We start from the raw sequence: 24,952 nt of genomic DNA, 5'->3' as shown, positions 1-24,952 counted from the left end.
TTTCAAAGTCATGTCTCGTGACCACGGTCTTTGCTTCCTGTGAACAGCAATTTTGGCTGAAGTGGGAGTGTTGTGTGTTGGGGAGGCTTTAATCTTGCTCCCCCAGCGATCCCAAGCAGTCTGGGAACAGTGATTTTGGCTGTGTTGAGATCACTGGAGTGGGGAGGTTAAAGCCTCTCCCCAGTGATCCTGTGTGTGTGTGTGAGAGAGAGAGGGGGGGATATGTGTGAATGGTTATGCAAACGGCCAAAGGCAGAGGCGCACAAGTGAGGGCTTTGCTAGATGAGGGGAGGGAGAGCTGGCACAACGCGATGAGGAGGAGGGGGAGGGAGGGCGGTGAAAGAGGGGACAGAGGCTTAATTTTTTAAAAAAACGCTTATCTTTCGGGGCGCACGTGGCCCCTTTAAAACGCTGCAGGGCTTCCCTCGTCCCTACGCGTCGCCCCGCCTCCCTGCCATCCCGGCAGGTCTAGCAAAGCTCAGAGTCACAGGAAGAAGGAGGTTTACTTCAGAGACGGTATGAGCATAATGAAGAACGTTCTAAAGAAAAGTGTGCCGGGGTAAAACGATAGAAGAAAAGGTATTTCGGTTGACTGGGCTCAAGTTGCATTTCCTAACGTAGCAAGGAAGGACGCAACAATGCACTTAAACAACGGTGTAATGAATAGTGTAGATGACGCCCAGGACATGGTGCAACAGCACCCTCCCACCCATGTTCCCCCAGCAACTGGTGAACATAGATTTACTGCCTTGAACACTGGAGATAGCACAAAACCATCAGGGCTAGTAGCCATTGATAGCCTTCTCCTCCAGGAATTTACCCAACCCCCTTTTAAAGTCATCCAAATTGGGGGCCGTAGCTACATCCTGTGGTAGTGAGTTCCATTGTTTAACTATGTGCTATGTGAAGAAGTACTTCTTTTAGTCTATCCTGAATCTCTGACTAATCAGCTTCATGGGATGACCCCATTGGGTTCTAGTATTTTGAGAGAGGGAGAAAAAGGTCTCCCTATCCACATTCTCCACACCATGCCTAATTTTGTACACTTCTATCAGGTCTCTGTCAGGTATTTGATTTGAAAGTGTTCATATCCAAGTGGAGGTTTTTCTGGAACTGAAGAACAAAGTGAATAATTTCTGAGATAGTCATCTCAAGGTCTCTGAGAGCGGCCAGGATGTGCAGCTGGATGGCTCTCTGACCAAGGCCGTTTGCCCATGTTTTTTTCTTGAGGCATAGCAACACAATCCTGGTGATGCAATCCGGTGTTCATATTGCATGTGGACACTATGATTGGCTCACAAGGCTATTAATATGTGACATGTGATTGAAGAGTGTGGAGAGTTTGTGTGAAGAGCTATTATGTAAAGTTCCTCAACTATGTTATGCTCTATGTAAATATTTGTAAAGTAAACTTAGATTAGTAGTCCAAAACGCTGTGTCTGAGTATTCCTTCACTTCGTGAACATCTGCCTGCTGCCAGTGACCTCTGCCTCTGCTGACGTGTGCTTGCACTCTGTGCATGCTCTGAGGGAGTGCAATACATCAGACTCCTAACAGCCTCCCCTTAGCCTCCTTTTTTCCAAGCTAACCAATCCCAGCTGTTGTAACCTTCCCTAATAGGAGAGATGCTCCAGTCCCTTGATCATTTTAGTTGCCATTTTCTGCATCCTTTACAGAGATATTGAACTTTATCAGGCGAGTGTTTCATTGCATGCTTGTTACTGGGCATTCATGGATTTTCAAGGGTCCCTCTCATGACGTTGTCTGCCTCTTGCATGGCTCCTGCCCCTTCTAGCCTTCTTCGTGTGACAAAAAAAACACACCACAGTAAGTCCGACTTATTTTTTGAGATGGAATTTGCCACTATCCCCTGCTGTGTGCGGGAGAAGCAGCACGATCAAAACGGCCCACTGAATGGGCCACGTGTAGGTTGTTTACTTCCTCTTTCAAAAGAGGAAGTAAAGAGGGACAAACGTACATGCAGAGAAGCAATGGTAAGGAAACGCGATTTCCCCCCATGTGATGACGTTCATTGTAAGGAGTTCTGACATAATATATTTGGGCACCCAAGAAGCACAAATAAGTGCTAAGAATTATTATTTTAATAATAAAATACTCCCGCATTCTCCCTTATCTTTCACTAACGAAGCTACCTTTTGATTTAGCATGTGCATGCTATTTGAACTTAGAAACTATTATTGACTTCTAATATATTTTAAATTGACAGCAGAGTGGAACATACATGAAAGTGACATGGAATCTTGCAAATATAGTTACATTTGAAAACAACAACTGGCAGGAAAGATAAAATGAAACAACTTCATTATATTATGCTGTTTCTGCCACTGCCTGGTTTTGCAAGTGCTCATGCTATAGAAATCCAGCACATACCTAATCCTCTCCCATTAAAAAAAAAAGTTTTTTTTTTAATGAAAAGCAGATTAATTTTAATAAGTAACAATTCTGCATAACAAGACTTGGATTTAACATAACTGCATGGAAAACAGCACATTCCATAGCAGCACAAACAAAAAGCAACTTGCCGCTGTGCATACAAAGTATGGTATAAAGATTTAGCTAACTAAAGAGCGATTAACATAAAAAGCAACATTACCACTGAACTGCGCTAAATGCAGTTCTGTTTATCATTTAAAACAGATTTCCAAAACCATTAAAGAGCCTTTTAGGCTTGTTGGAATCTTGTTCCAGTAAAAGTTGATGTGCTTATTGAATGTTTCCACACAGCTGTTTTTCAAAGGTCCGTAAAATTGGGAGGCAGTGTTCAAAACCCACAAATAGATTAGGATGATGGCATTTAAAATAATAATAATAATAATAATAATAATAATAATAATAATAATATAATCATTGGCTTAATTTTAATGAGGGCAGGCGTGCCTGACAAAATGGACCCAATCCTCTGAAACGCTTGCATAGAAACTCCAGTGGCTTAGGAGTGCTGTGATTTCCCATAGAATGTTGTATTTAGTGGGTGCCAAACAGAGCTTCCTGTGCTTCATCTTCATCATCATCATCATCATCATGAAGGGAAACTTCCTAGCACTCGTGGTTGTGAAAACATATTTGAAAATGTATTGCTAAGAGTGGGTGAAATCCAGAGAGTTTGCTGAAGTCAGAGGGGTTGCTCTGGAGATTGCATACACTGGAACAGAGTGTTCAGGAGGTGAAGCAAAAACACAACAGGGATGTTGTGAGTGCCTGACTGGGTCTGGGAGTCTGGTGGACTCCCCCTGCCACCGCCCTCCACTTGCCAAGCCACAGGGCACTCACGGATCTGCTGCACACCCAATGAGCTGGTCCAGCAGCTGCCCATTCCCATAGTGAGCTGCCATTTGTATAGAAATGGCAGCTTAGGGATTTCCGTAAAAAGTAATGTTGCACAAAATGGCAGCCGTAAAGAAGCCATTTATGCAAAATTTCTGGTATAAATGGTCAAATTACATTGGGGAGCCCCCGAGCAGGGGAGCTTCTGCTCAGGATTCCAGTTAGCTAACCAGAGATGCTGTCCTCCATAGTACTATGAGCAGGTTCATTCACTCCGCACGCCCCACAAACCTGGTTTTCCAGTTTTCTTTCCGACTGGCACTCAACATCCTCTGTGTTTGAGGGGGACTGCTCCTTTCAGAGGTGGTTTTTGTTCTGTTCTTGTACTTCTGTATTTCTAGGGGCCCATTTTTGTTTCTCACTGGTCCTGTTTGGGCTTCAGTCCTGTCAGCACTCAACTAGCCGGTCTCACTATTAGAGGAGATAATGATGATACCGGGGTAGGCAATGTAAAGCTGATAAGCAGTGCCACCTCCACCTAGGCTCTGCCTACAGGTCACATAGGCCCACTGTGCAGCTGTTCAGCAACTCACTCATTGGCTGGTTGTTACAGAAGACACTCCTATTTGGGGGGAAAGCCTTAGTGGATTGGACTGAACATGTCTACAGGTTTTTATGTGATTTGCTCTTTCGGTATGAGGTAGCCTAGACTGGCATCCCATTTTATACAGAAGTTTATCAAAGGCTTGTTTAAATGAAAGGCCATGGGGAGACAAAGCACTTCAACTACTGATATGTTTAGCTCTTCAGCATCATACAGGCCAGATTACCGTATACATTTCACAGGCTGTGAGGCACTCTAGGCAAGGAGATATGAGAGCACCACTGAATGATCAGTGTCACAGACCTCCAGGGGACACCTTCAATTGAATGACAATGCTTCAAATGGAGGACTGTCCTCTGTAAAGTAGGACACCTGGCCACCTTATTCAGGAATCCTCTACCACATCTTTATCACGTCGCTCTCCACTAGCGTATGAAAAGAGCAGTTAACCGGAAAAGATTGGGAGCCCCCTTTGAAGACTGAATTCCCTGCAGCCCCCCTGCGTGTCATTCAAGAACACTTTTGTACTTGTACCGATACTGGCAGGCAAGGCGCCCATTTATGCCGACACAATAAAATTCATGACTAACTTCATAATGAGGCCATCTTCAATTTATCTTGCACGTTCGCTTTAAATTGAACTTAGAAAAGGAAAGTTAACATAAAACTCTTTTTGCTGAGTGAAGTTCTAAAAAAAATATTAATTCTGAACCGTTAAGAGGTACGTGAACGGGCTCTTGGTGAAGATCAGATTAAAGCCTCAAACCGGCAGTCAGTTTTAATGCATATATTGACTACGTTATAGGTAGCAAAATGGAGGTTAAAGTAGCGTTAAGAGGTTAATGTAAAAAACAAGCTTGGAGCTCTAAGTCATAACACACCACAGTAAGAATTTGATTAGCTATTTCAGCATTCTAAGGCAAACACACACACGCACACCTCCTTTAACATTTAAAAGAACAGAGACTTCAAACGTTGCCATCCAAAACCAGCACAGCAGCTATAGTTTATTTCTCTTGTCTTGTACAAGTAAATATTCTCATACTAGAATACACCAGATATATACCTGCTGCAGTTCTTCTTTATCAAGAAATTGCATTTTATAGAGGCCATTTCCAGAGCGAGGCAATTTAGCTGCTTTACCAAATACATAAAGTTAATGAGCAAACTTCCTCGAGACATTATCAATTGTGCAAATCTGCTTTTTGAAACCCAAAGAGGCTTGGGCTCTCTGTTTCCCCTCAATGAATCCATGCTGCTACTTCAGCAGCATCTGAAAATGAAATGGGGGAAATGTGCAAAGAGGCCTGCAAAAAGAAGAAGAAAGGATCACCCTCTTTTTGAAGACCAAAATAACGGCAGACAAGCTTTTGTTTTCTCGCCAGGCCTTATTTCGGCCCCTACTTCTGTGAACTGCACAGAAAGCAAATACAATGCAGCAGAAAGGTGATGCTCTTTCAAGGAAGTATCAGGATAAAAGCTTACTTTTAACTCTATTAATGTCAACAGAAAATGCCACACTGCCAAAGGACACATTACAATGCTGAGTGGCTGCACAGGCTGACAGGAGAAAAAATAAAATAAAAGCCATGCCCAAATTGTACTGCCTGCACAATAACTGCATTTTATCCATAGTGATTGGGTCTATTTTCGGGTTGAAAATTCCAGGTTGTTCACTGTGGAATTGTTTTGGATGTTTCAAAGAAGAGCCAAGAATAGGAATGGGCAAATCTGTCCATTTTAGATACCCTCTGTTACTTATTTTTTTCCAGTCTTAGGGCGTTACTAGACGAGGCTCTAGCGCGCGTTACCTTCCGCAGCCACGTCGAGGCTTCCAGATGACGTTCACGAGGATCCGCCGTTATCCCGCGGTGAAGCCTCTTTCTCCCGACTTTAAAAAAGTGAGTTGTAGTGCGCCTTTTCCTGCTGTCCCGCGGTAATTCGGAGTACGTGTGGGAGGATGTGAGGTCACTGCGGTCGGCACTGGTCAGGAAAAGGCGTGCTAAGGGGGAGTGGTCAGCGGCTTCGGTCAAGCCGCCTCCGCCATTTGCGCGCAGTCCGCCAGCTGGGGCAGCGCGGCGGAGCGGCTTTTTTTTTTTATTTCCCCAGTGACAGTTTGCGCAGGACCGGAGGACCGGAAAAGTGGCTGGTGACTCCTTGCGGTGGGCAGCTACCGTGGCCGCATAATGGCGGTGCTGTACGCTGCCTGTTAGAGGGCAGAGCTGTTTGTGGGCTGCTGCCATGGCTACGGCCAGATGTGGGTTGGCTCCTTGGGATGGGGCACAGGGCACAGAGGCGGTCATCGCCGCCGACACCTCAGAGGCATGATGGGAGATGTAGGCACAGAGTGGCCATGCAGAGTGCCCATGCAGATGTAGGGTCAGGAAAAGGCGTGCTTAGGGGAGTGGCCAGCGGCTTCGGTCAAGCCGCCTCCACCATTTGCGCGCAGTCCGGCAGCTGGGGCAGCGCGGCGGAGCGGCTATTTTATTCCCATAACTACATTTCGCGCAGGACCGGAGGACCGGAAAAGTGGCTGGTGAGCTACTGTGGGTGTGGGTGGGCAGCCAGCTGGAGGGAACCGGCTGCCAGAGGGCAGCAAGCGAGGGTGGGCGGTCATCTTCCAGCGGCCACCCGGCAGCAGGTGAGGGAAGCCCCTTTAAAATGGTTCACTACACTCCCCTGCCCTTCCGATGCGGAAAGTAACGAGCCCCGTTCTCTCTGCTTAGCCCCTGAATAGGTATCAGGCATGGGGCCAAAAGGGCGGGGCGTGACATGGAGACACCAAGAGATCCTAGATGTGCTGGACATTTGGGGAGAAGAAAGGATTCAGCAGCAGCTGAGGGCTAGCCACCGCAACTTTAATGTGTTTGAAGAAGTGGCACGGGAGATGGCCAGGAGAGGCCATAACCGAACCGCCAAAGAGTGTCGCACTAAAACCAAGAGCTTGCGGTCAGAGTACCGGCGTGTAAGGAACCATAATGAGAGGTCAGGCAACAATGCCACCACGTGCCCCTACTATGAGAAATTACATTCCATTCTCCGTGGGGATACCACGACGCGCCCCAAACGCGTGGCAGGCAGTCTGACAATTACTCGGACACAGTCCACACGTGTAACTTCCCGAGCCACTCAGCCACCACCCTCTCTTCCTGTGGGCTCCCAGGACATGTGTGAGGACGCCAGCGAAACCACCTCACTCAGCAGGGATGTGGACGAAGACACATCAGCTGGTGAGTGTGCCCGTCTGCCTCCCCAAGCCCACCCCTACACCTCCCCACCAACTTCGGCAATGGGACTGCAGAGCCACCCCAAAGGCTTGCTGGTAGGGGGCGGGAGGTGGGGGCACCAGCACAGCATCCCATGCCAGTGGGAATCCTCTCTTCTCCACGCAAAATGCCTGGAGGAGGGGGGCCTGGAAGGGCTGCATTTGAGGCCCCTGCATCTCTGGGGAGGGGAAGCTGCCCTTCCCCCTACCTCCAATGCTTTCTCCTACATGCCACCAGATGATGAAGAATCCGGTAATGTAGCTGCAGACTCTGACAGCGAAGCAGGTGAAGGCACCAGCAGGCAGACTGGACTGAACTGTGAGTATGTGCCCACCATACAGCATCCCCACAACCATGGGCATTGATCCTTGGTAGAGGGTGGACTGGCAAATGGTGAGGTATGAGTGTGACATAGGCCTGACTTTGCCTTGACAGGCCCCCCACAACCCACTGAAGGTGGCTCCAGGGACAGCCCAGATAGAGGACGTGCTCCTGGTGAGTACTCTGCACTCCTCAGGTGTGCATGTGTGCTCCTGCAACCACTCAGACATGCTGGGGACATGGCAGCACTAACACACAGGTGTGTGGCCACATGTAGGTAGGCAAGGATCTACACGGCACCCTGGCAGGTGCCCTGTGCTGAATGCCCTGAATGGGGGAAGGTGCAGTTAGTGTGGTGGGTGGGTGTGATTGAACTGCCTTCAGTCCATCACACCAACAGGAGGGGAGCAGTGGGGGAAGATCTTGGGAAGGAGCCTGCAATTCCCCAGATGCACCAAGGTCGATGCTGTGGGAGTGGGAGTGGGAGTCAGCATTCCTCAGCCATGGGAACGGCTCTCACAGATAACAGAACAGCAGAAGTCTGGGGCTGGAATGCAATGTTGTGAGTTAGCCACCCACCAGCACCACTGCCAGCTGCTTAGTTGCTAAGGGCAGTTCTAGGCGCACAACCACACCCTTTCGCTGCCAGGCAGGAAGGGGCACTTCACCTGCTGTGCCCTCTTGTGCAATTGGGCGGCTAGATGTGCAGCAGTGTGCTTGCCCAAGGTGGTGGTGTATCTGTATGGCACTGCACACTCCACCTGATCCTCACCTCCCCTGTTCAGTGCTGCCGCATGTGTCTGAATAGCCAACCTTCTCCACACAGATCCAGGGGTGGCAAACCCCAGGGCCACCCTGTCACCTGCCTCTCGCCTTGCAGAGATTCGCAACCGTCGCTCCCAGAGGAGAGGAGGAGATGCTGCTCTGGAGATCATGCGCCAGGCAGCAGCAGACAACGCCCGCATCCTCCAAATCCTTGAGCGTGACTCTGACAACTTCAGCGAATATCTGGACATCGCAAGGCAGCAACTCCAAGTAGATGCTGAAAATGCGGCAGCAATGGTGCGCTGTGTGGATAGGGTAGCCACCTGTCTGGAGGAGCTGGTCGGTGGCATGCGTGGTCTGAGGACTGGCCCCCCTAGGCATAGGGATCGCCCTGTGAGGGCACTGCCTCTTACTGGCCCACAAACTGGTGGAGTGAGAGGCAGGGACCCAGCGGAACACTTACTCCCTGGCCCACTCTGGGAGGAGGCTCCCGAACCCCCACCCCAGAGGGAGGAGACCCCATCCCCACCCCAGAGAGAGGAGACCCCATCCCCACCCCAGAGGGAGGATACCCCATCCCCACCCCAGAGGGAGGACACCCCATCCCCACCCCAGAGGGAGGACACCCCATCCCCACCCCAGAGGGAGGACACCCCATCCCCACCCCAGGAGCAACCTCTTTGTGCCCCATCCCAGGGGGGGAAAGGCAGGGCAAAAGGCAAGGCAGCCCCACCGGCTGGGGGGGCTCAGACCAGGGCCAAGGCAGCCCCACCGGCTGGGGGGCCTGAGACCAGGGCCAAGGCAGCCCCACCGGCTGGGGGGACTCACGGCAAGGGTAAGGCAGCCCCACCGGCTGGGGGGGCTCAGACCAGGGCCAAGGCAGCCCCACCGGCTGGGGGGCCTGAGACCAGGGCCAAGGCAGCCCCACCGGCTGGGGGGACTCACGGCAAGGGTAAGGCAGCCCCACCGGCTGGGGGGGCTCAGACCAGGGCCAAGGCAGCCCCACCGGCTGGGGGGGCTCAGACCAGGGCCAAGGCAGCCCCACCGGCTGGAGGGCCTGAGACCAGGGCCAAGGCAGCCCCAGCAGCGGTGGGGGGGAATGGAAAGGCCAGGAGCAGGCACCTGGAGCCTGCAGCACCTCCCCCTGCAGTGCCTGGGGAACCACACAGCCCACCTGCCAAGCAGCAGCGCAGGGAGTGGCCGAAGCGTAATCCCAAGGAGCGCCAGCCCTACTCCCCATGAAGGGGGGAAGGTAGTATTGAGTGTGGGGTGGAGTGGGGTGGGGTGGCTCACCATTCCTCCTACTCCTGCCAGGGACCCTGGCCAAGCACTGCATAGAAGCGCACACACACCTTTAAGCAAAATATATTAGATTTATTTTTTTTTATAAACATTAGAAAATTTGTACTTTTTTATAACAACAACAAAGAAAAGCTTTATTTTTATGAAAACCATTATTTTCTAACACATTAATAAAAAAATAAAAACGCCACAGTCAGGGGCCTTGCTGCTCGTGAGCATCCTGCCTGCAGGATGTCTTTATGGCCCGGACGTCCCGCTCCAGGCGGGTGACCCTCCGTTCCAAGGAGCGCACTGCGAAAGGAAAGATGGTATTAGTGATGTATGCTGCAGCACCCCCCCATGAGCACACCAAACACTAGAGTCACTACTTACTTGTTCTGCGCACCGCCCCCTCTAAGCGGCTGAACGACCGCATGAGGTCTGGAGTGACAGCCACAGCAGCTCCATCACCTGTCACAGAAAAGAAGGGGTGTTGAGGAGGTGAGGGATGGGAGTGGGGAGTGCACAACCAGAACTGTAGTGAGGGAGTGGGTGGGCAGGTGGAATGGTGCACAACCTGGCAGGGAGGAGGCCACATACGTGTTCATTTGGATGCCACTAGACTGATGTGCACCACTCCCTCTCCAATGAATGCAGCCTCTTCCCCAAGCCCCCAAACAGAAGGTGCGTGGAACCAGCACCAACCCCTGCTTGTGGTAGGGCTGTGGACTTACCAGGTGGTGCGGTGGGTGGGCTGCAGGGAGGTTGCTCTGGGGGGGCCGCCTCAGGAGGGGGGCCTCCCTCCCCACTGCCCTCCTCTGCTGGGTGCTGCTCCTCCTCAGCTGCAACAGGCTCCTCCTGGCACACAGCCCGGAGGCGGGCACGTTGAAGCCCTGTGAAGGTAATAGGCAGGTATGCATCAGTTAGTGGGCCAGGACATTCATTGCGCAATGAGATGCCACATTGGAACCCACATTACATGGGCATGGTAAGCAGTTCTAGGGGCCACTGCCTACATGGAACCAGGATGGGGGATGGGCTTTGCACCTGGCTGCCAACATGCATTATACATGGGCTGGGATGGAGAAATGACAAGTTGGCCAAGGCACTGGCATGAGGCTGAGTGCAACCACCACACAGAGGGGCAGGCAATGATTATAGCAGGTGGTGCAGGGCAGCTTCAGCATGGCTGCAGTGTTGGGGGATGGGGCACAGTGATACAAAGGGTACTTACTTGTTGGGCGGCGCTCCTCCCACGAGGGTCGCCCAGCCCGATCCCACAACTCGTGCAGGAGGGTGTAGAAGGGGGGCTGGGCTCTCCTAGGAGGGCTACCCCGGTAGCACTCCAGAGCCTCAAAGAAGGCCGCCTTTAGGCCTTTAAACTTGCTCCTGCACTGCTCAGCAGTGCGGGAGTAGCCCGCGATGGAGAGGCTCCTTGCAGCCCTCCTGAAAATATCAATAGTCTGGAGGCTGGAGCTCCTCATGAGGCGCTCCGACCTTCCAGACTGCAGGAGGAGCTCAAGGAGCATCTCCATCTCGGGCTCCTGCCAGTAGGCGACCCTCCGAGGCTCCATCTTGACCGGGGTAGGCCTGACGTACGCGCCCCCTGTTGACGTTTTTCGGAACTGCGTACATGCGCAAAGAAGCGGCCGATGCCAATAAGCACGGTTTGCCCTTCGGAGACATACGCTCCCCCTGTTGACGTTTTCCGAGATTGCGGACGTCCGCAAATAAGCGGACGATGGTGATAAGCACGGTTTGCCCTTCGGGCTACATTTAGGATGATTTCACGTTGCGCAGTTTGACTGGAGTTTATTATTATTACTAATTTATATAGCACCATCACTGTAGATGGTGCTGTACAGAGTAAACAGTAAATAACATGCATGTGGGCGTACATAGCATATAGATTATTGCATACATGTGGGCGTACATAGCATATATATTATTGCATACATGTGGGCGTACATAGCATATATATTATTGCATACATGTGGGCGTACATAGCATATATATTATTGCATACATCTGGGCGTACATAGCATATATATTATTGCATACATCTGGGCGTACATAGCATATATATTATTGCATACATCTGGGCGTACATAGCCTAGAGTTGATTGCACACAAGTGGGCATACGGCTGTTACTCTGGGGTAAAGGACTGGAAGGACTGCACAGGGGAAGAAGCACAGTCCAATTTTATGAGGCAGGCTGTCAGCGGCGGTTAGCCCACAGGAACTCTCTGACAGCATCCCGCACCTTGTGCCCTTCCCGGGTGTGGCGATTGGCCTCATTGACGTAGGGCTCGCCCAGAGTAGCCAGCTCAACAGAATTGTGCTCCGCCGCCTCCACGAGCATGGCGTGCCCCTTGGTTTCGCAGATGTTGTGCAGGATGACGCAAGCACTGATGACCGAAGGGATGTTTTCTTCGGCCAGCTCCAGGCGCACGCCTATGCTCCGCCACCTCCCCTTGAGGCGGCCGAACGCCTGCTCCACCACAAGGCGTGCTCGCCTAAGACAGCGGTTGAAGTGGGCTTGCTGTGGAGTGAGTGCCCCACCATAGGGTTTCATCAACCACTCACGCAAAGGGTACGCGCCATCCGCAATAATGAGGGGTGGAATCTGCTGGCCGTGCAATCTGATTGTTGGATGGGTAGGCACGAAGACACCTGCATCCATCGTCTCACAGAGGCCTGAGTTGGCAAAGACATAGGCATCATGGTTCTTGCCGCTCCATCCTATTTCCACATTGATGAACCGCCCCTTGTGGTCGCAGGTCCCCTGCAGAATCATGGAGTACTCATCCTTCCTGTTTATGTATTCTGAGGCTTGGTGTATCGGAGATTGGAGAGGAATATGGCTGCCATCCACCGCGCCCACACAATGAGGGAACCCCAGCTCCCCAAAACCATGCATGATCTGTGGGGCAGAAAACACAAAGGGCATATTAGTGACAGCGCCATTGTTCCGAAGTTGCGGACCTCCGCAAAAGTGAGTGCCTGTTCCCAGCGCATTCCCCCACCCCATCCCCCATCCCCCACTCACCTCTGCCACGTTCCCAATCTTGACTGTACGAGATAGGAGGGTCACTTCCATGGCAAAGCACACCTCCAGGACTATTTGTGCCGCCGTAGAGCAGCCTACCCCGAACTGCTCTGCTGTGGTCCTGTAGACGCAAGGGGTAGCCAGCCTCCATAGGGTGATGGCTAGGCGTTTCTCCACTGGGATAGGTCTACGCATGACAGTCAACCTCCTGTCCAGATGCGGCCGCAACTCCTCCACGATTTCAAAAAAGGTGCCCCTGCTCATGCGGAAATGGCTCAGCCATTGCTCATCGTCCCACTCCTTCAGGACAAAGTTCTCCCACCAGTCCTTGCTCCTCGGCCGGACCCAGAAGCGGCGGCGTGTCTCGCGGACGTAGTCGCCATACGCGGCCAGCATGGCTAGCCTCGTTCGGCAGAGGGCGGCCCGCAGCTTGCTGCGGCGGAGTAGCCACCTCCCCAGTTGTTCCCGCAACTGCCGCCGCCTGGCAGCCACCTGTGCACGGAGGCGCTGATACTCCGACAGAAGCAAGATCAGCATGGCTATGGCCGCGCAAAGATCGTCACGGTCCTCGTCAGGGAGCATAGTTGCCCTCTCTTGGCTATCGTTTCCCGCACAGACGCGCACACACAGCCACCTCTGCTGCCCTGATATGCTGCATCCGGACAATGCGCTTCCGCTGGCGCAGCTGTTTCTGCCAGATGTGGGTTGGCTCCTTGGGATGGGGCACAGGGCACAGAGGCGGTCATCGCCGCCGACACCTCAGAGGCATGATGGGAGATGTAGGCACAGAGTGGCCATGCAGACGATTGACCTCGGGTCATATGACACCCGCCACGACCCCCATCAGGAAGTGAGCGCATCAATGTTGACCCTCAACAGCACCAGCAGCACTTCAGCTGGCACTGGCACTGCCGCCGCTGCCGCCGCCAGGGCCGGCGGCGGCATCGCTGACGGCTGCGCAAGTTTGCGGTCTTTCGGACGTGCGCAAACCGTGCAGCGAGCGAAAAAAAAAGCCGCGGCAATCAGGCCGGTGTGGCTGCGCAACCGTGCTCGCGGCGGCAGCAGCACAACCGGCGCAAACTTCCGCCATAAATCGAAGGCAGGTGTGGAGCATGAGGCGTCACGGCTGAACGGGAAAAGCCGCTTTCACCGCTCCTCAACGACGGAACACCCGGTAGGTCTAGCAACGCCGTTAATTTCATTTCGTTCTGAACTTTGAGAATATTTTTACAGCTCACTTGTTTAGGAAGGGTTTTTGCTAATATAGACATTTTTATGTGTACTTTCCTTGAATATATGCATTTTTTGCACACAGGGTTTAGTTGGAGAACTCCACTGCAACATTTGGGAAAATGCAAATTTTAAAGGATAACTGAGTTTCGGTTCACATATTGGTGTGAATGTGTGAAATTAGAAAAGTTTGCATTAAAATGCAATGTGAATGACTTTCTCTCCCATCCCTAGTCAAGAGTTCACTTGTGCGTTTTCTCCCTACCCTTCCAAGTCTGCTAAGAGAGAGGGATGCATCCTTCCACTGCAGTGTGATGAGCATCCTCTGAGAGACAGGATGCGATCCAGGTATATTGGTTGAAAGCATTATTAAAGATAAAATTAGTAAGCATATAGAAGGGCAGGTCCTGCTGAAAAACAATCAACACAGCTTTCACAAAGGCAAGTTCTGTCTCACTAACTGGTTAACAAAAATACCAGTTAGTGAGACCAGTTAGTGAGTGTCAACAAAAATGTAGACAGAGGAAATCCAGGGGACATTGTTTACTTGGACTTCCTAATAAATTCCCTCACCAAAGACTCCTGAACAAACTTAGCAGTCATGGAATAAGAGGAGAGGTCCTCTTATGGATCAGTAAGGCTCTGGAACTCTCTTCCCAGGGAGGCTAGGCTGTCTCCCTCTGTGCTACAGTTTCGGAGGCAGGCAAAAACTTTTTATCAGCAGGCTTTTGGAACTATACTGGACCTGTGTTAATGTACTGGATTCCCCCCCCCTTTTAATCTGGTACAGTTTTTAAATTTTTTAAAACATGTTTTTAATTTTACTGTAGGTTTAATTTAATTTTAACTTTTGTAATTTATATGTTTTAATTGTACATGTTTTAATCTTGTAAACCGCCTTAAGTCACAGTACTGGGGAAAAAGGTGGGATATTAATAATAATAATAATAATAATAATAATAATAATAATAATAATGGCTACTAGCCCTGATGGTTATATGCCACCTCCAGTATCTGAGGCAATAAGCCTGTGTGCACCCTACTTTCAAGCTAAAAGGTTTTATATACCATGTCTGGTAGACTTTGGCAACCAGGTGAGTGCTTAAGTACTAGGTTGATTGAGGAAGTCATGTTTGAAGCTATACAGTCAGTATTCCACTAAGAGAGGAAATGATAAAATTAAAAGCGCAGAACAACAACAGTTTACAAAAAGTCAGACAAACTTAAGGTGTTTTTTTAATCAACACAGATTTGATTTGAGTGTCTTGTCACTGCTATAAATGCAATTACAATTTTGTTCCTGTAATAGGAGCCACTTCATATACAATCTCAATTAGCACTGTTTAATTCAGGCTATGCAGGTTTTTTTTTTATTATTATTGCAGGAGTATTTTTGCATGTGTATCCTACCTGTGGTTCTAATTCACACATTATATATATATATATATATATATATATATATATATATATCTATCATAATGTCCTGGTGAGACGTACACTCCAAGGAGTCTCTATTCATTACAAGAGTGACAAGCATTAATGCGTAACAGAGATCAGTCAGGATTTTTCACGGTTTCAAGGGGTTGAAGAGCCACATCTAAAATTTTGTTTAAGTGGGAAGGGCTACACATCCAGAAATGTGTGGTTGAGTGCTGCTTGAGTTAACAACCAAGATGTCCAAAACATTGTGGGAATGGGTATGAATTTCATCATTATTATTATTATTATTATTATTATTTATTTATATAGCACCATCAATGTACATGGTGCTGTACAGAGTAAAACAGTAAATAGCAAGACTCTGCCGCATAGGCTTACAATCTAATACAATCAATGTGCTTGTTTCTTATTTATTTATTTATTATATTTTTATATCGCCCAATAGCCGAAGCTCTCTGGGCGGTTCACAAAAATTAAAACCACAATAAAACCTTACCTCTGAATGATCACAATCATAAGTAACTGCCCTTTGTTTGTAAGGGTGGAATCCTGTGCATGTTTAGACAGGAAAAAGATCCTATAACTCTCAGCATTCCCCAGCCAACCATGTAGGAGGGTTTTCTTTCCTGTCTAAACATGCATAGGATTCCACCCTAAGTCGGTTAAGCACAGCAGTCTTGACATGCTCTTTTCTGTGGTGTGAAAGTTGGTGCTAAGCATGCAGTTAGCCTTGACATGTAAGAATGGGGAATTTGTAAAGGCTGCTGAAGTCACTGGTGGTTCCCTTAAGTAGGAGAAAGCAATGATAGCCCTCAATGTCATTCCTAAGGGAAAGGGGCATTTAGGCAGCTTGTTATCAAGTGGACATTTACTACTTCTTTTCCTTCTACTGGGAGGAGGAAGTAGACAGATTTGTAGATATATAAGGCTTTATTATGGAAGATGGTACAGGAATAACCCCATATCATTCTCTATGGAAAAGAAGACACTCAAAGGGACACTCCAGTATCATTACATTATATACAGTTGCAATATTTTACTTGTTTCCTGTCATCTGTGGTGTCCCTCAGGAAGTGGGACACCAGCATCCCCATTCCTATTGTTTGTACAGTTCTTTTACTCTCAAACAATATCTTCACTGATGAGGGAAACTCCAGTTCCCTTCCATGTAACTGGGTCTGTAGTATCTCCACACATTACAGTGAGGAGGGCTTTGAAAGAGTGTTGGGGAACAGCAGCAGACAGGGACACTCTCTTGAAACTAGACCCTCTGGCTCCTTTCACTGCTGATTTAGGCCTTAGCTAGACCGAAGGTTTATCCCGGTATTGTCCCAGGGTCGTCCCTGTTCATGTAAATGACACACAGGATATCCTGGGAGCAGGCAGGGACGATCCCGGGATAAACCTTAGGTCTAGCTGTGGCCTTAGTCTTTTATTGACTTGTACTTTTCCAGAACTAGGAGCCTTTCTCTGCACCACCCAGCTTACTTCACCAGCCACACTGTCATGGAACCAGAAAGGAGAGCAACAATAGGGTAGGGATGTGCAAACAAGAAGTTGGTCAAAGTTCTCCAAATTCCACCTTTAATCTCATTCTGTCTCATGTCCTTATCAGATTGTGAACTTTGTTCCTTTTTCCTTTTCACATAAAAAAAATTGTGCACATTTTCTCAAATGTATGCATTAGCTGTGCGCATCTGTGAAATGACCGTATGCTTCTCCCATTGACGTGTGTGTGTGTGTTTGTGAACATTCTTTCAGAAGTACACATTTTTCATGCACATTTTTCAAATGTATGGAGGCAGTTGATGGTATTTTGTTTGGTTCGTGGATCACATTGCAAACTCAGATGGACTTCAAAAGAAGATTGTGTTTGAGTCTGTGTTTGGTCCAGAAAGTGTGAACTGGGCAAATCCTGATTAAAAAACAAACTTATCAACTTATCCCCACTCAGCATGTCACTGCCCACATAATTCTGGTAGCTACTTATATTCCATATCTGCCTGAGACAGAACCATTGGGAAGGGTATCCCATGCATGTGTGCGCGCACGTGTGTGTGTGAGAGAGTCCATTCACATCCCCATAAACTGATCTGTTTACTTGAACTGTCTTTTAACAATGAAGATAAAAAATCCTTTCCTCGATTTCCACTAGATTGTGTAGCTTCAACAGTAGTGTGGTTTTTAAAAAACTTTTTTTCAAGGCAGTTATATGAAATTTGGGCTCTAAAGTAGAAGTGAATGGTAACTTTTGACAGCCAGACTCTGAGCAGCAAGACCCAGAGGGGTGGAAAATACCAGAGAAGCCCCACTGGCAGAAAGGAAATTTATCTGCTGTAGATAAATATGACAAAAGTGTCACATCCCAAGTTTAAATAAGTTGATGGTTGACAGCATGAACTAGAATGATAGCTGTGTGAGCAGTAGCTTGTATTTAGGATGAAACTTTAACTAAGGGAAGCTGGGTGAGGGTGGGGAAAAGGTTTGCACACAGAGAGCTTCGGCTGTGGGGTGGTATATACAGTCGTGTGAAAAAGAAAGTGCACCCTATTGGAATTGTATGATTTTACATATCAGGACATAATAACAATCATCTGTTCCTTAGCAGGTCTAAAATACAACCTCAGATGAACAACAATACATGACATATTACACCGTGTCATGATTTATTTAACAGAAATAAAGCCAAAATGGAGAAGCCATGTGTGAAAAAGTAAGTACATCCTTACTGCTTCCATAGGAATTAAGATGCTAAGTAGCAGACAGGTGCTGCTAATCAAATGCCCGTGATTAATTGATCATCAGCAAGTATGACCACCTCTATAAAAGCCAAAGTTTTTTCAGTTTGCTGGTCTGGAGCATTCAGGTCTGTGTTAACACAATGCCAAGGAGGAAAGACATCAGCAATGATCTTAGAGAAGCAATTGCTGCTGCCCATCAATCTGGGAAGGGTTATAAGGCCATTTCCAAACTATCTAAAGTCCATCATTCTACAGTGAGAAAGATGATTCAAAAGTGGAAAACATTCAAGACAGTTGCCAATCTTCCCAGGAGAGGACTTCCCAGCAAAATCACTCCAAGGTCAGACCGTGCAATGCTCAGAAAAATTGCAAAAAACCCAAGAGTTACATCTCAGACTCTACAGGCCTCAGTGAGCATGTTCAATGTTAAAGTTCATGACAGTACAATTAGAAAAAGACTGAACAAGTATGGTTTGTTTGGAAGGGTTGCCAGGAGAAAGCCTCTTCTCTCTAAAAAGAACGTGGCAGCACGGCTTAGGTTTGCAAAGTTGCATCTGAACAAACCACAAGACTTCTGGGATGATGTCCTTTGGACAGATGAGACCAAAGTGGAGATGTTTGGCCATAATGCACAGCGCCATGTTTGGTGAAAACCAAACACAGCATATCAGCACAAACACCTCATACCAACTGTCAAACACGGTGGTGGAAGGATGATGATTTGGGCTTTTTTTTGCAGCCACAGGACCTGGGAACCCTGCAGTCATTGAGTCGACCATGAACTCCTCTGTATACCAAAGCATTCTAGAGTCAAATGTGAGGCCATCTGTCTAACAGCTAAAGCTTGGCCGAAATTGGGTCATGCAACAGGGCAATGATCCCAAGCACACCAGCAAATCTACAACAGAATGGCTGAAAAAGAAAAGAATCAAAGTGTTGCAATTGCCCAGTCAAAGTCCAGACTTCAACTGGATTGAAATGCTGTGGCAGGAACTTAAGAGAGCTGTGTATAAACAAATGCCCTCAAACCTCAATAAACTGAAGCAACGTTGTAAAGAAGAGTGGGCCAAAATTCCTCCACAATGATGTGAGAGACTGATAAAGTCATACAGAAAACGATTACTTCAAGTTATTGCTTTTAAAGGTGGTTCTACAAGCTATTGAATCATAAGGTGTACTTACTTTTTCATACATGGCTTCTCCATTTTGGCTTTATTTCTGTTAAATAAATCATGACATGGTATAATATGTCATGTGTTGTTGTTCATCTGAGGTTGTATTTACCTAATTTTTAGACCTGCTAAGGAACAGATGATTGTTATTATGTCCTGATATGTAAAATCATACAATTCCAACAGGGTGTACTTTCTTCTTCACATGACTGTAAATGCAATAAATAAAATAAATAAATAAGAACTCAGATTAATAGTTAAAGATTGTAGATGTAGTTAAAGCATCTTACGTAAGCTGCTAAGGACCAAAGAACAACATCTCTTCATTGGAACCTACATTCTGTGTTATGTGTTTAGGAAACCCATAGGGCATTTAGTACAGTGTGTGAAAAGTATGTTTCAGTATTTATTTTATTTATTTATTTATTACATTTTTATACCGCCCAATAGCCGAAGCTCTCTCTCTCTGAAGTAGGAACCGAAGAGAGTGAAAATATTTTCTACTACTCTGGAGAAAAGAATACTGAGGGGAGACATGTTAGCAGGGTTCAGGTACATAAAAGGGTGCCATGGGAAGATGGTGAAGAACTACTTTCCATCGCCACAGAAATTACTTACAGCTACCTAGATTTTGATTAACTATAAGGGAAATGGTAATATCTGTACAATAGTGGAGCAGTCTACCAATGGAAGTTGTGGGTTCTCCCACTCTGGAGTTTTTTTAATTAGACACTGGCCAACTACCACTCATGGATAGTTTAACTGGTTTTCCTGCACATTGCAGAGGGTTGGACTAGATGATACTTGTGCACCTTCCAATTCCACAATTCTATGCTTCTATTATTCTATGAAAGCAATTTTAAATTGTATTTTTTCCTCCCACCTTTCCTCGAAGCTCAGTATGTTGTACATAATTCTCCCTCCTAATTTTCACAACAACCCTATAAAATAGATTAGGCTACCCAGCAATTCATGGCTCTGGAAGGATTCAAACCAATGTCTTTCCAATCCTAGTCAGATACTCTAAGCCAGCCTTTCTCAACCTGGGGCGCTCCAGATGTGTTGGACTACAACTCCCAGAATGCCCCAGCCAGCTCTGCTGGCTGGGGCATTCTGGGAGATGCAGTCCAACACATCTGGAGCGCCCCAGGTTGAGAACCACTGCTCTAAGCATTACACCATGTTGACTCTAACTTGTCCAACTACAATCTTACATTCTGAAACATATATAATGCATATATTTTAGGTAAATTGGGCTAGGAAATGGGGACTTGCCTATAGCCACACAATGGGCCTGCTCAGAAAACACGGCAAATGATTAATGAGCATGTTTAAACCATAATTATGTAGTCAACATGGTTAAGGATGGTTCATATGACATGATATGCTAAGTAAGGGTTCACATGACATGCAAAGCCATAATATTTAGTTCAAAATGCTTAACCACAGTGGCTTGGTATGTTGTCTGAACAGGATCAATGACTTTTATGGCTGAGTGAAAAGTTGAATCTATGTGTTTGCCATTGCAAGTCTGAAACTCAGTTCATTAAAGAATTCTTTAGATAATGAGGTATTTTTGTGTGGTAAATTTATTTATTTATTACATTTATATCCCACCTTTTTTCCTGCAAGGAATCCAAGGAAGCGTACATAATCCTCCTCCTCTCCATGTTATCCTCACAACAACAACCCTGTGAGGTAAGTTGGGCTGAGAGAGTCTGTGACTGGCCCAAAGTCACCCAGTGGGTTTCCATGGCCGAGTAGGGACTAGAACCCGGATCTCCTGACTCCCAGTCCAACACCTTAGCCACTACGCCACACTGGCTCTCATTTGCTTCCTACTTGTATGCCATGAAAAGGCTTCATGTCTTCTCTTAGTGTTGCGGTGGCTGGCCTTAGCCTTTCCACCAGCTGAGGTAAAAAGGTTAACCCAGTTTCCCCTGCATATGCATACTTCTCTCTGGTGTTTCTAAGGTGGTGCTAATAAGCATACACTTTGTTTTCTGGAATGGTTGCTCCAGGGAGTGACCATCTTTGACAGTGTGAGGACAAATACCTACAACAATAAATTATGCCAACTCATAGTAATAAGTGCCACCCTCATCCCAGGCCCCATGATAACCCCCAATGTAATCTGTAAGATCTTATACTTCAAAATCAGGAGACTATCCAGTTAGCATGACTAGGCAAACAATCAAATCCTGATCCTGAATATTTATGGGAGAAAAACAAGGACCTGATTGCAACTATTTATCTGCAATCTATTTAACTGTGAAGAAATAATTGGTAACGTGGCCAGGATTTTAATTCACTATTCATAGTATAAATGTTCTAGTAGTCTAGATCAATGCATTTTGGTCCAACATGCATTGCTGCAAGTTGAAACACAGAAAGGAATTGCAGAATGCCTTTCAAAATGAAGGCGATCTCCATTTTTCAGTACCCCATCTTCACCCTCAACCTTTCTGGCAATATCTTTGGAGCAGTTTATCTTGACCTGAGGGGTAAAAAACCCTGAATTCAAGGCAATCAGCTCCCCGTGACAGCTTCTGTATTAAGGGAGGTGGATCCACTTGGGATAGGGTCATTTCCCTACCTTGAGCCTTCCAGGGACAAAACCCCGACCAGTTGAGTACTTATATGAACGCTTATAATGAAATAAGTAAAATAAAGACTTATTTGATGTATGCAGTTTGTTTTGATATTTTGATTATGTAAGCCACTCTGTGGACTTCGTTATATAGTAGAATATAAGAAGTTAGAATTAAGGGGTGGGTGGGCAAGAAGCATCTTTATACTGGGTCAGACCACTAGCTGAGTGTTGCTTACACAGACTGGTGGTGACCCTCCGGGCTTTCAAGTAGGAGTCTTACCCTGCCTTGAGATGCTGGATTTTGAGCCTGGGACTTTCTGCATGCAAACTATGTGCAGTGCTTAAAGACTAATATACAAATGAAACCAGAAGCCTTTCTACTGGGGTTAATGGACAATGAACTGAAAGAGAAGGGGGAACTTTGTTCTTGTATACGACAACGGCAGCGAGTTTATTGTATGGACAGAAGCGGAAAAATAAAATAACACCAACAATGGAGTAATACATACTGAAGATATTAGAGTTAGCAGAAATGGCAAAATTGACAGCGATAGTGAGAGATAAATCAACAGTCTCATTTATATTTGAATGGAAACCTCTGATAGAATTTGTGCAAGAAACAGAAAAAAATGACGTATTTGTCTGTGGATTCAATGTATGAGAAATAGTTAACTTGGAAGAAAGAAATGAATTTGATTATTGGGTTAAATGTATTAGCAAGGAGAGAATATAATTAACATATCTGATGTGTAGCGAGCCAAAAACACACCTTAACCTTGGTTTATGTATTTCCCTTTTTCTTTGATTTTCTTTATTATTTTTTATTGTCTTCTTTTCTTTTTCCCCCCTTGTGTATTCATTTCCCTTAGATGTAATGTCTTTATGCAATGCTTTTATGTCATATATGGTTATGAAACAATAAAAAAATTGTTTAACAAACCATGTCCTCTGCCACTGAGCTGCAGGTGCTCCTTGAAGGTAGTTATATGGGTGTATTTACATTTATACACTGTTTTCCGCTGCCATCAAGGAGAATATGGGAGCAAGTGCTTCACCATCTAGAGCTTGAAATCTGAGTGGCTGAAAGAAAGTAAATGACCTCCTGTTCATGCACAACCCCCTACTATGGCTTTTGGGCTAAAGAAGGTCTCACTGGTAGCCTGAGGGCAGTGCTGAGATGCAAGTCTTGGCCTGTGGAAGTTAGTTCTCGGAGATAGCGGGAGAGTCCTTCTGAACCCCAGTATTTTTCTGCTAAGATCTCTAGTGTGGCTGTAGAATTCCTCCTGCTCTGTAGAACTGCTTCCCCTTTTGCAGGCTCAGATGAAAACTTACAAAGAGAAGATAGATGATGTTACAGAATGACACCTAACGAGGCAGAATTAACTGGCATTAAAACCAAGCCCCCGTCAACTTTTAACAGTTTGTGAAGGATATATCACTGCATACCTTTCCCAATAATGACTTTTTCTCAATGCTACCTCTGCAAATGTATGTTACATTATCCTTTACAATGAAATGTAAACCATTCATCTCATTGACATGAACATGAATTGATAAATGGAGACATTGACCCACTTCACATAATTATCCAACTTCATGGGAGCCACTTCTCCACAGCACTAATTCATCCTGCTTTCATATAGGAATACCATAAGTACATGGGAGGAACAATTCTATGAGTTCCCAACCTGATTTAGCACCCTCCAGCTGCCTGGATAGGAAAGGTCCATGTAAGTGATGGATGACACCAAAAGCCAATCTCATCCAGCATTCTATTCCTACACTGGCCAAAAAGATGCCTTTGGCAAGCCCACAAGTGTGATATGAATGCAATAGCACTGTCCTACTTGTGGTCTCTAGCAACTGCTATTCAAAGCACACTGTTTCTGATACTGGATGCAAAATATAGCCATCATAACTAGTAGCCATTGATAGCCTTATCATCCATGAATTTATCTAATCCTCTTTTAAAACCATTCATGCCATCACAATGACTTGCGGTGACAAATCCCATAATTTCACAATGTACTGTATTAACTGTGTGTTCTGATTTATCACTATTTAGTTTCATTGAATGATCCCAGTTTCTACAATGCATAATTTTATACGCATTTAAAATGCCCCCCCACTTAAGTTGTGTATTTTCTATGCTAAAGAGCCCCTCTTAGAGGAGTTGCTCCAGCCCTTCAATAATTTTGGTTGCCTCTTTTCTGCACTTATTTGGGCTCTGAAATATTATTTCTGAGAAGCAGCAACTAGAACTGTACACAGAGTTCCAAATGTGGTTGCACCATAGATTTCGATAAAGGCATTGTGATATTGTCAGTTTTATTTTTGATTATTTTCCTAAAGATCCTCAAGATGGAATTCTCCAGTTTGAAGAGATCCTTTTGGAGCTTACACTGATCTTTTTTTGTTTGTTTTAACAACCCTAAATTTGCTTTCATTAGCAAACCTGGCCACCTCACTGGTCACCCCTAACTCCAGATAATTTATGAACAAATTAAAAAGCACCAATGCCAATACAAACCCTTGGGGTACCCCACTGTTTACATGCCTCCATTGTGAGAATTGGCCATTTACTTCAACCAGTTCACCCATACTCACAGCCTTTTTGACACTCCCCCCAAAAACCCAAAATATCAATGAGATAATACTTAATTTTACAGAAGCCATGTTGATTTGTCTCCAGCAAGACTTGCCCTTCTATATGGAAGAGATGCTGTGGGAGTCCCACCCCACTCACCAACCTGATGTAAATTACCGGACCCTGTCTGTGAGCACCCAGCATCTGCTGGCCATATTGCATAAAATGGTGGCTTGGGTTTTTCCATAAATCTAATGTTACGGAAATGGTGGATATAAAGATGGAGAAGACGAACAGTTAGTGCACAGTGATGGGGACTTTCGCGGCTGCTCTTTTGAGCAAATGGCAGCCTGGCCTCTTCCAGTCAGGGGATGTTACATAAAGGAGCACAAGGCAGTGTGCTCCTTCTCTGTCTCCCCACAACCCTATGAGTAGGTCAGGCTGACAGTGTCTGGTCCAAAGTCACCCAGTGAGCTTCATGGCTGAGTGGGGACTTGAATCTGGATCTCCGAAATTTTGGTCCAGCACTCTAACCGCTACACATACTGCCTACTGAAGTCAAATGTGACAGTGTTGAACTTCCTTGGCAATCTTCTACTAACAATTAAATTAACTTT

At 46.6% G+C, this 24,952-nt stretch overlaps 2 protein-coding genes across 3 annotated transcripts in view; both read right to left on the bottom strand.

The window, feature by feature from the left end:
* Positions 1–24,952, bottom strand: part of CNTNAP2 (contactin associated protein 2) — a 1,454,514-nt gene that overhangs the window by 667,743 nt on the left and 761,819 nt on the right. The gene's annotated exons all lie outside the window — the stretch shown is intronic.
* Positions 9,990–13,527, bottom strand: LOC134400669 (uncharacterized). 2 transcript variants are annotated; one of them, XM_063129138.1, is made up of 3 exons: positions 12,573–13,527; positions 11,787–12,446; positions 9,990–10,415 (listed from the first exon to the last, which is right to left on the bottom strand). In XM_063129138.1, exons 1-3 carry the CDS (start codon positions 13,152–13,154, stop codon positions 9,990–9,992), a joined length of 1,668 nt encoding a protein of 555 aa, XP_062985208.1. In that variant the 5' UTR covers positions 13,155–13,527. The 2 variants fall into 2 exon arrangements, with proteins under 2 accessions (XP_062985208.1, XP_062985217.1); XM_063129147.1 differs by lacking the exon at positions 9,990–10,415 and having other exon boundaries at positions 11,604–12,446; positions 12,573–13,520.

The sequence above is a fragment of the Elgaria multicarinata genome, chromosome 1, assembly GCF_023053635.1.
Source record: "Elgaria multicarinata webbii isolate HBS135686 ecotype San Diego chromosome 1, rElgMul1.1.pri, whole genome shotgun sequence".
NCBI lineage: Eukaryota > Metazoa > Chordata > Lepidosauria > Squamata > Anguidae > Elgaria > Elgaria multicarinata.
Note: the sequence above shows the minus strand (reverse complement) of the source record. Positions and strands in the feature narration are given on the sequence as shown.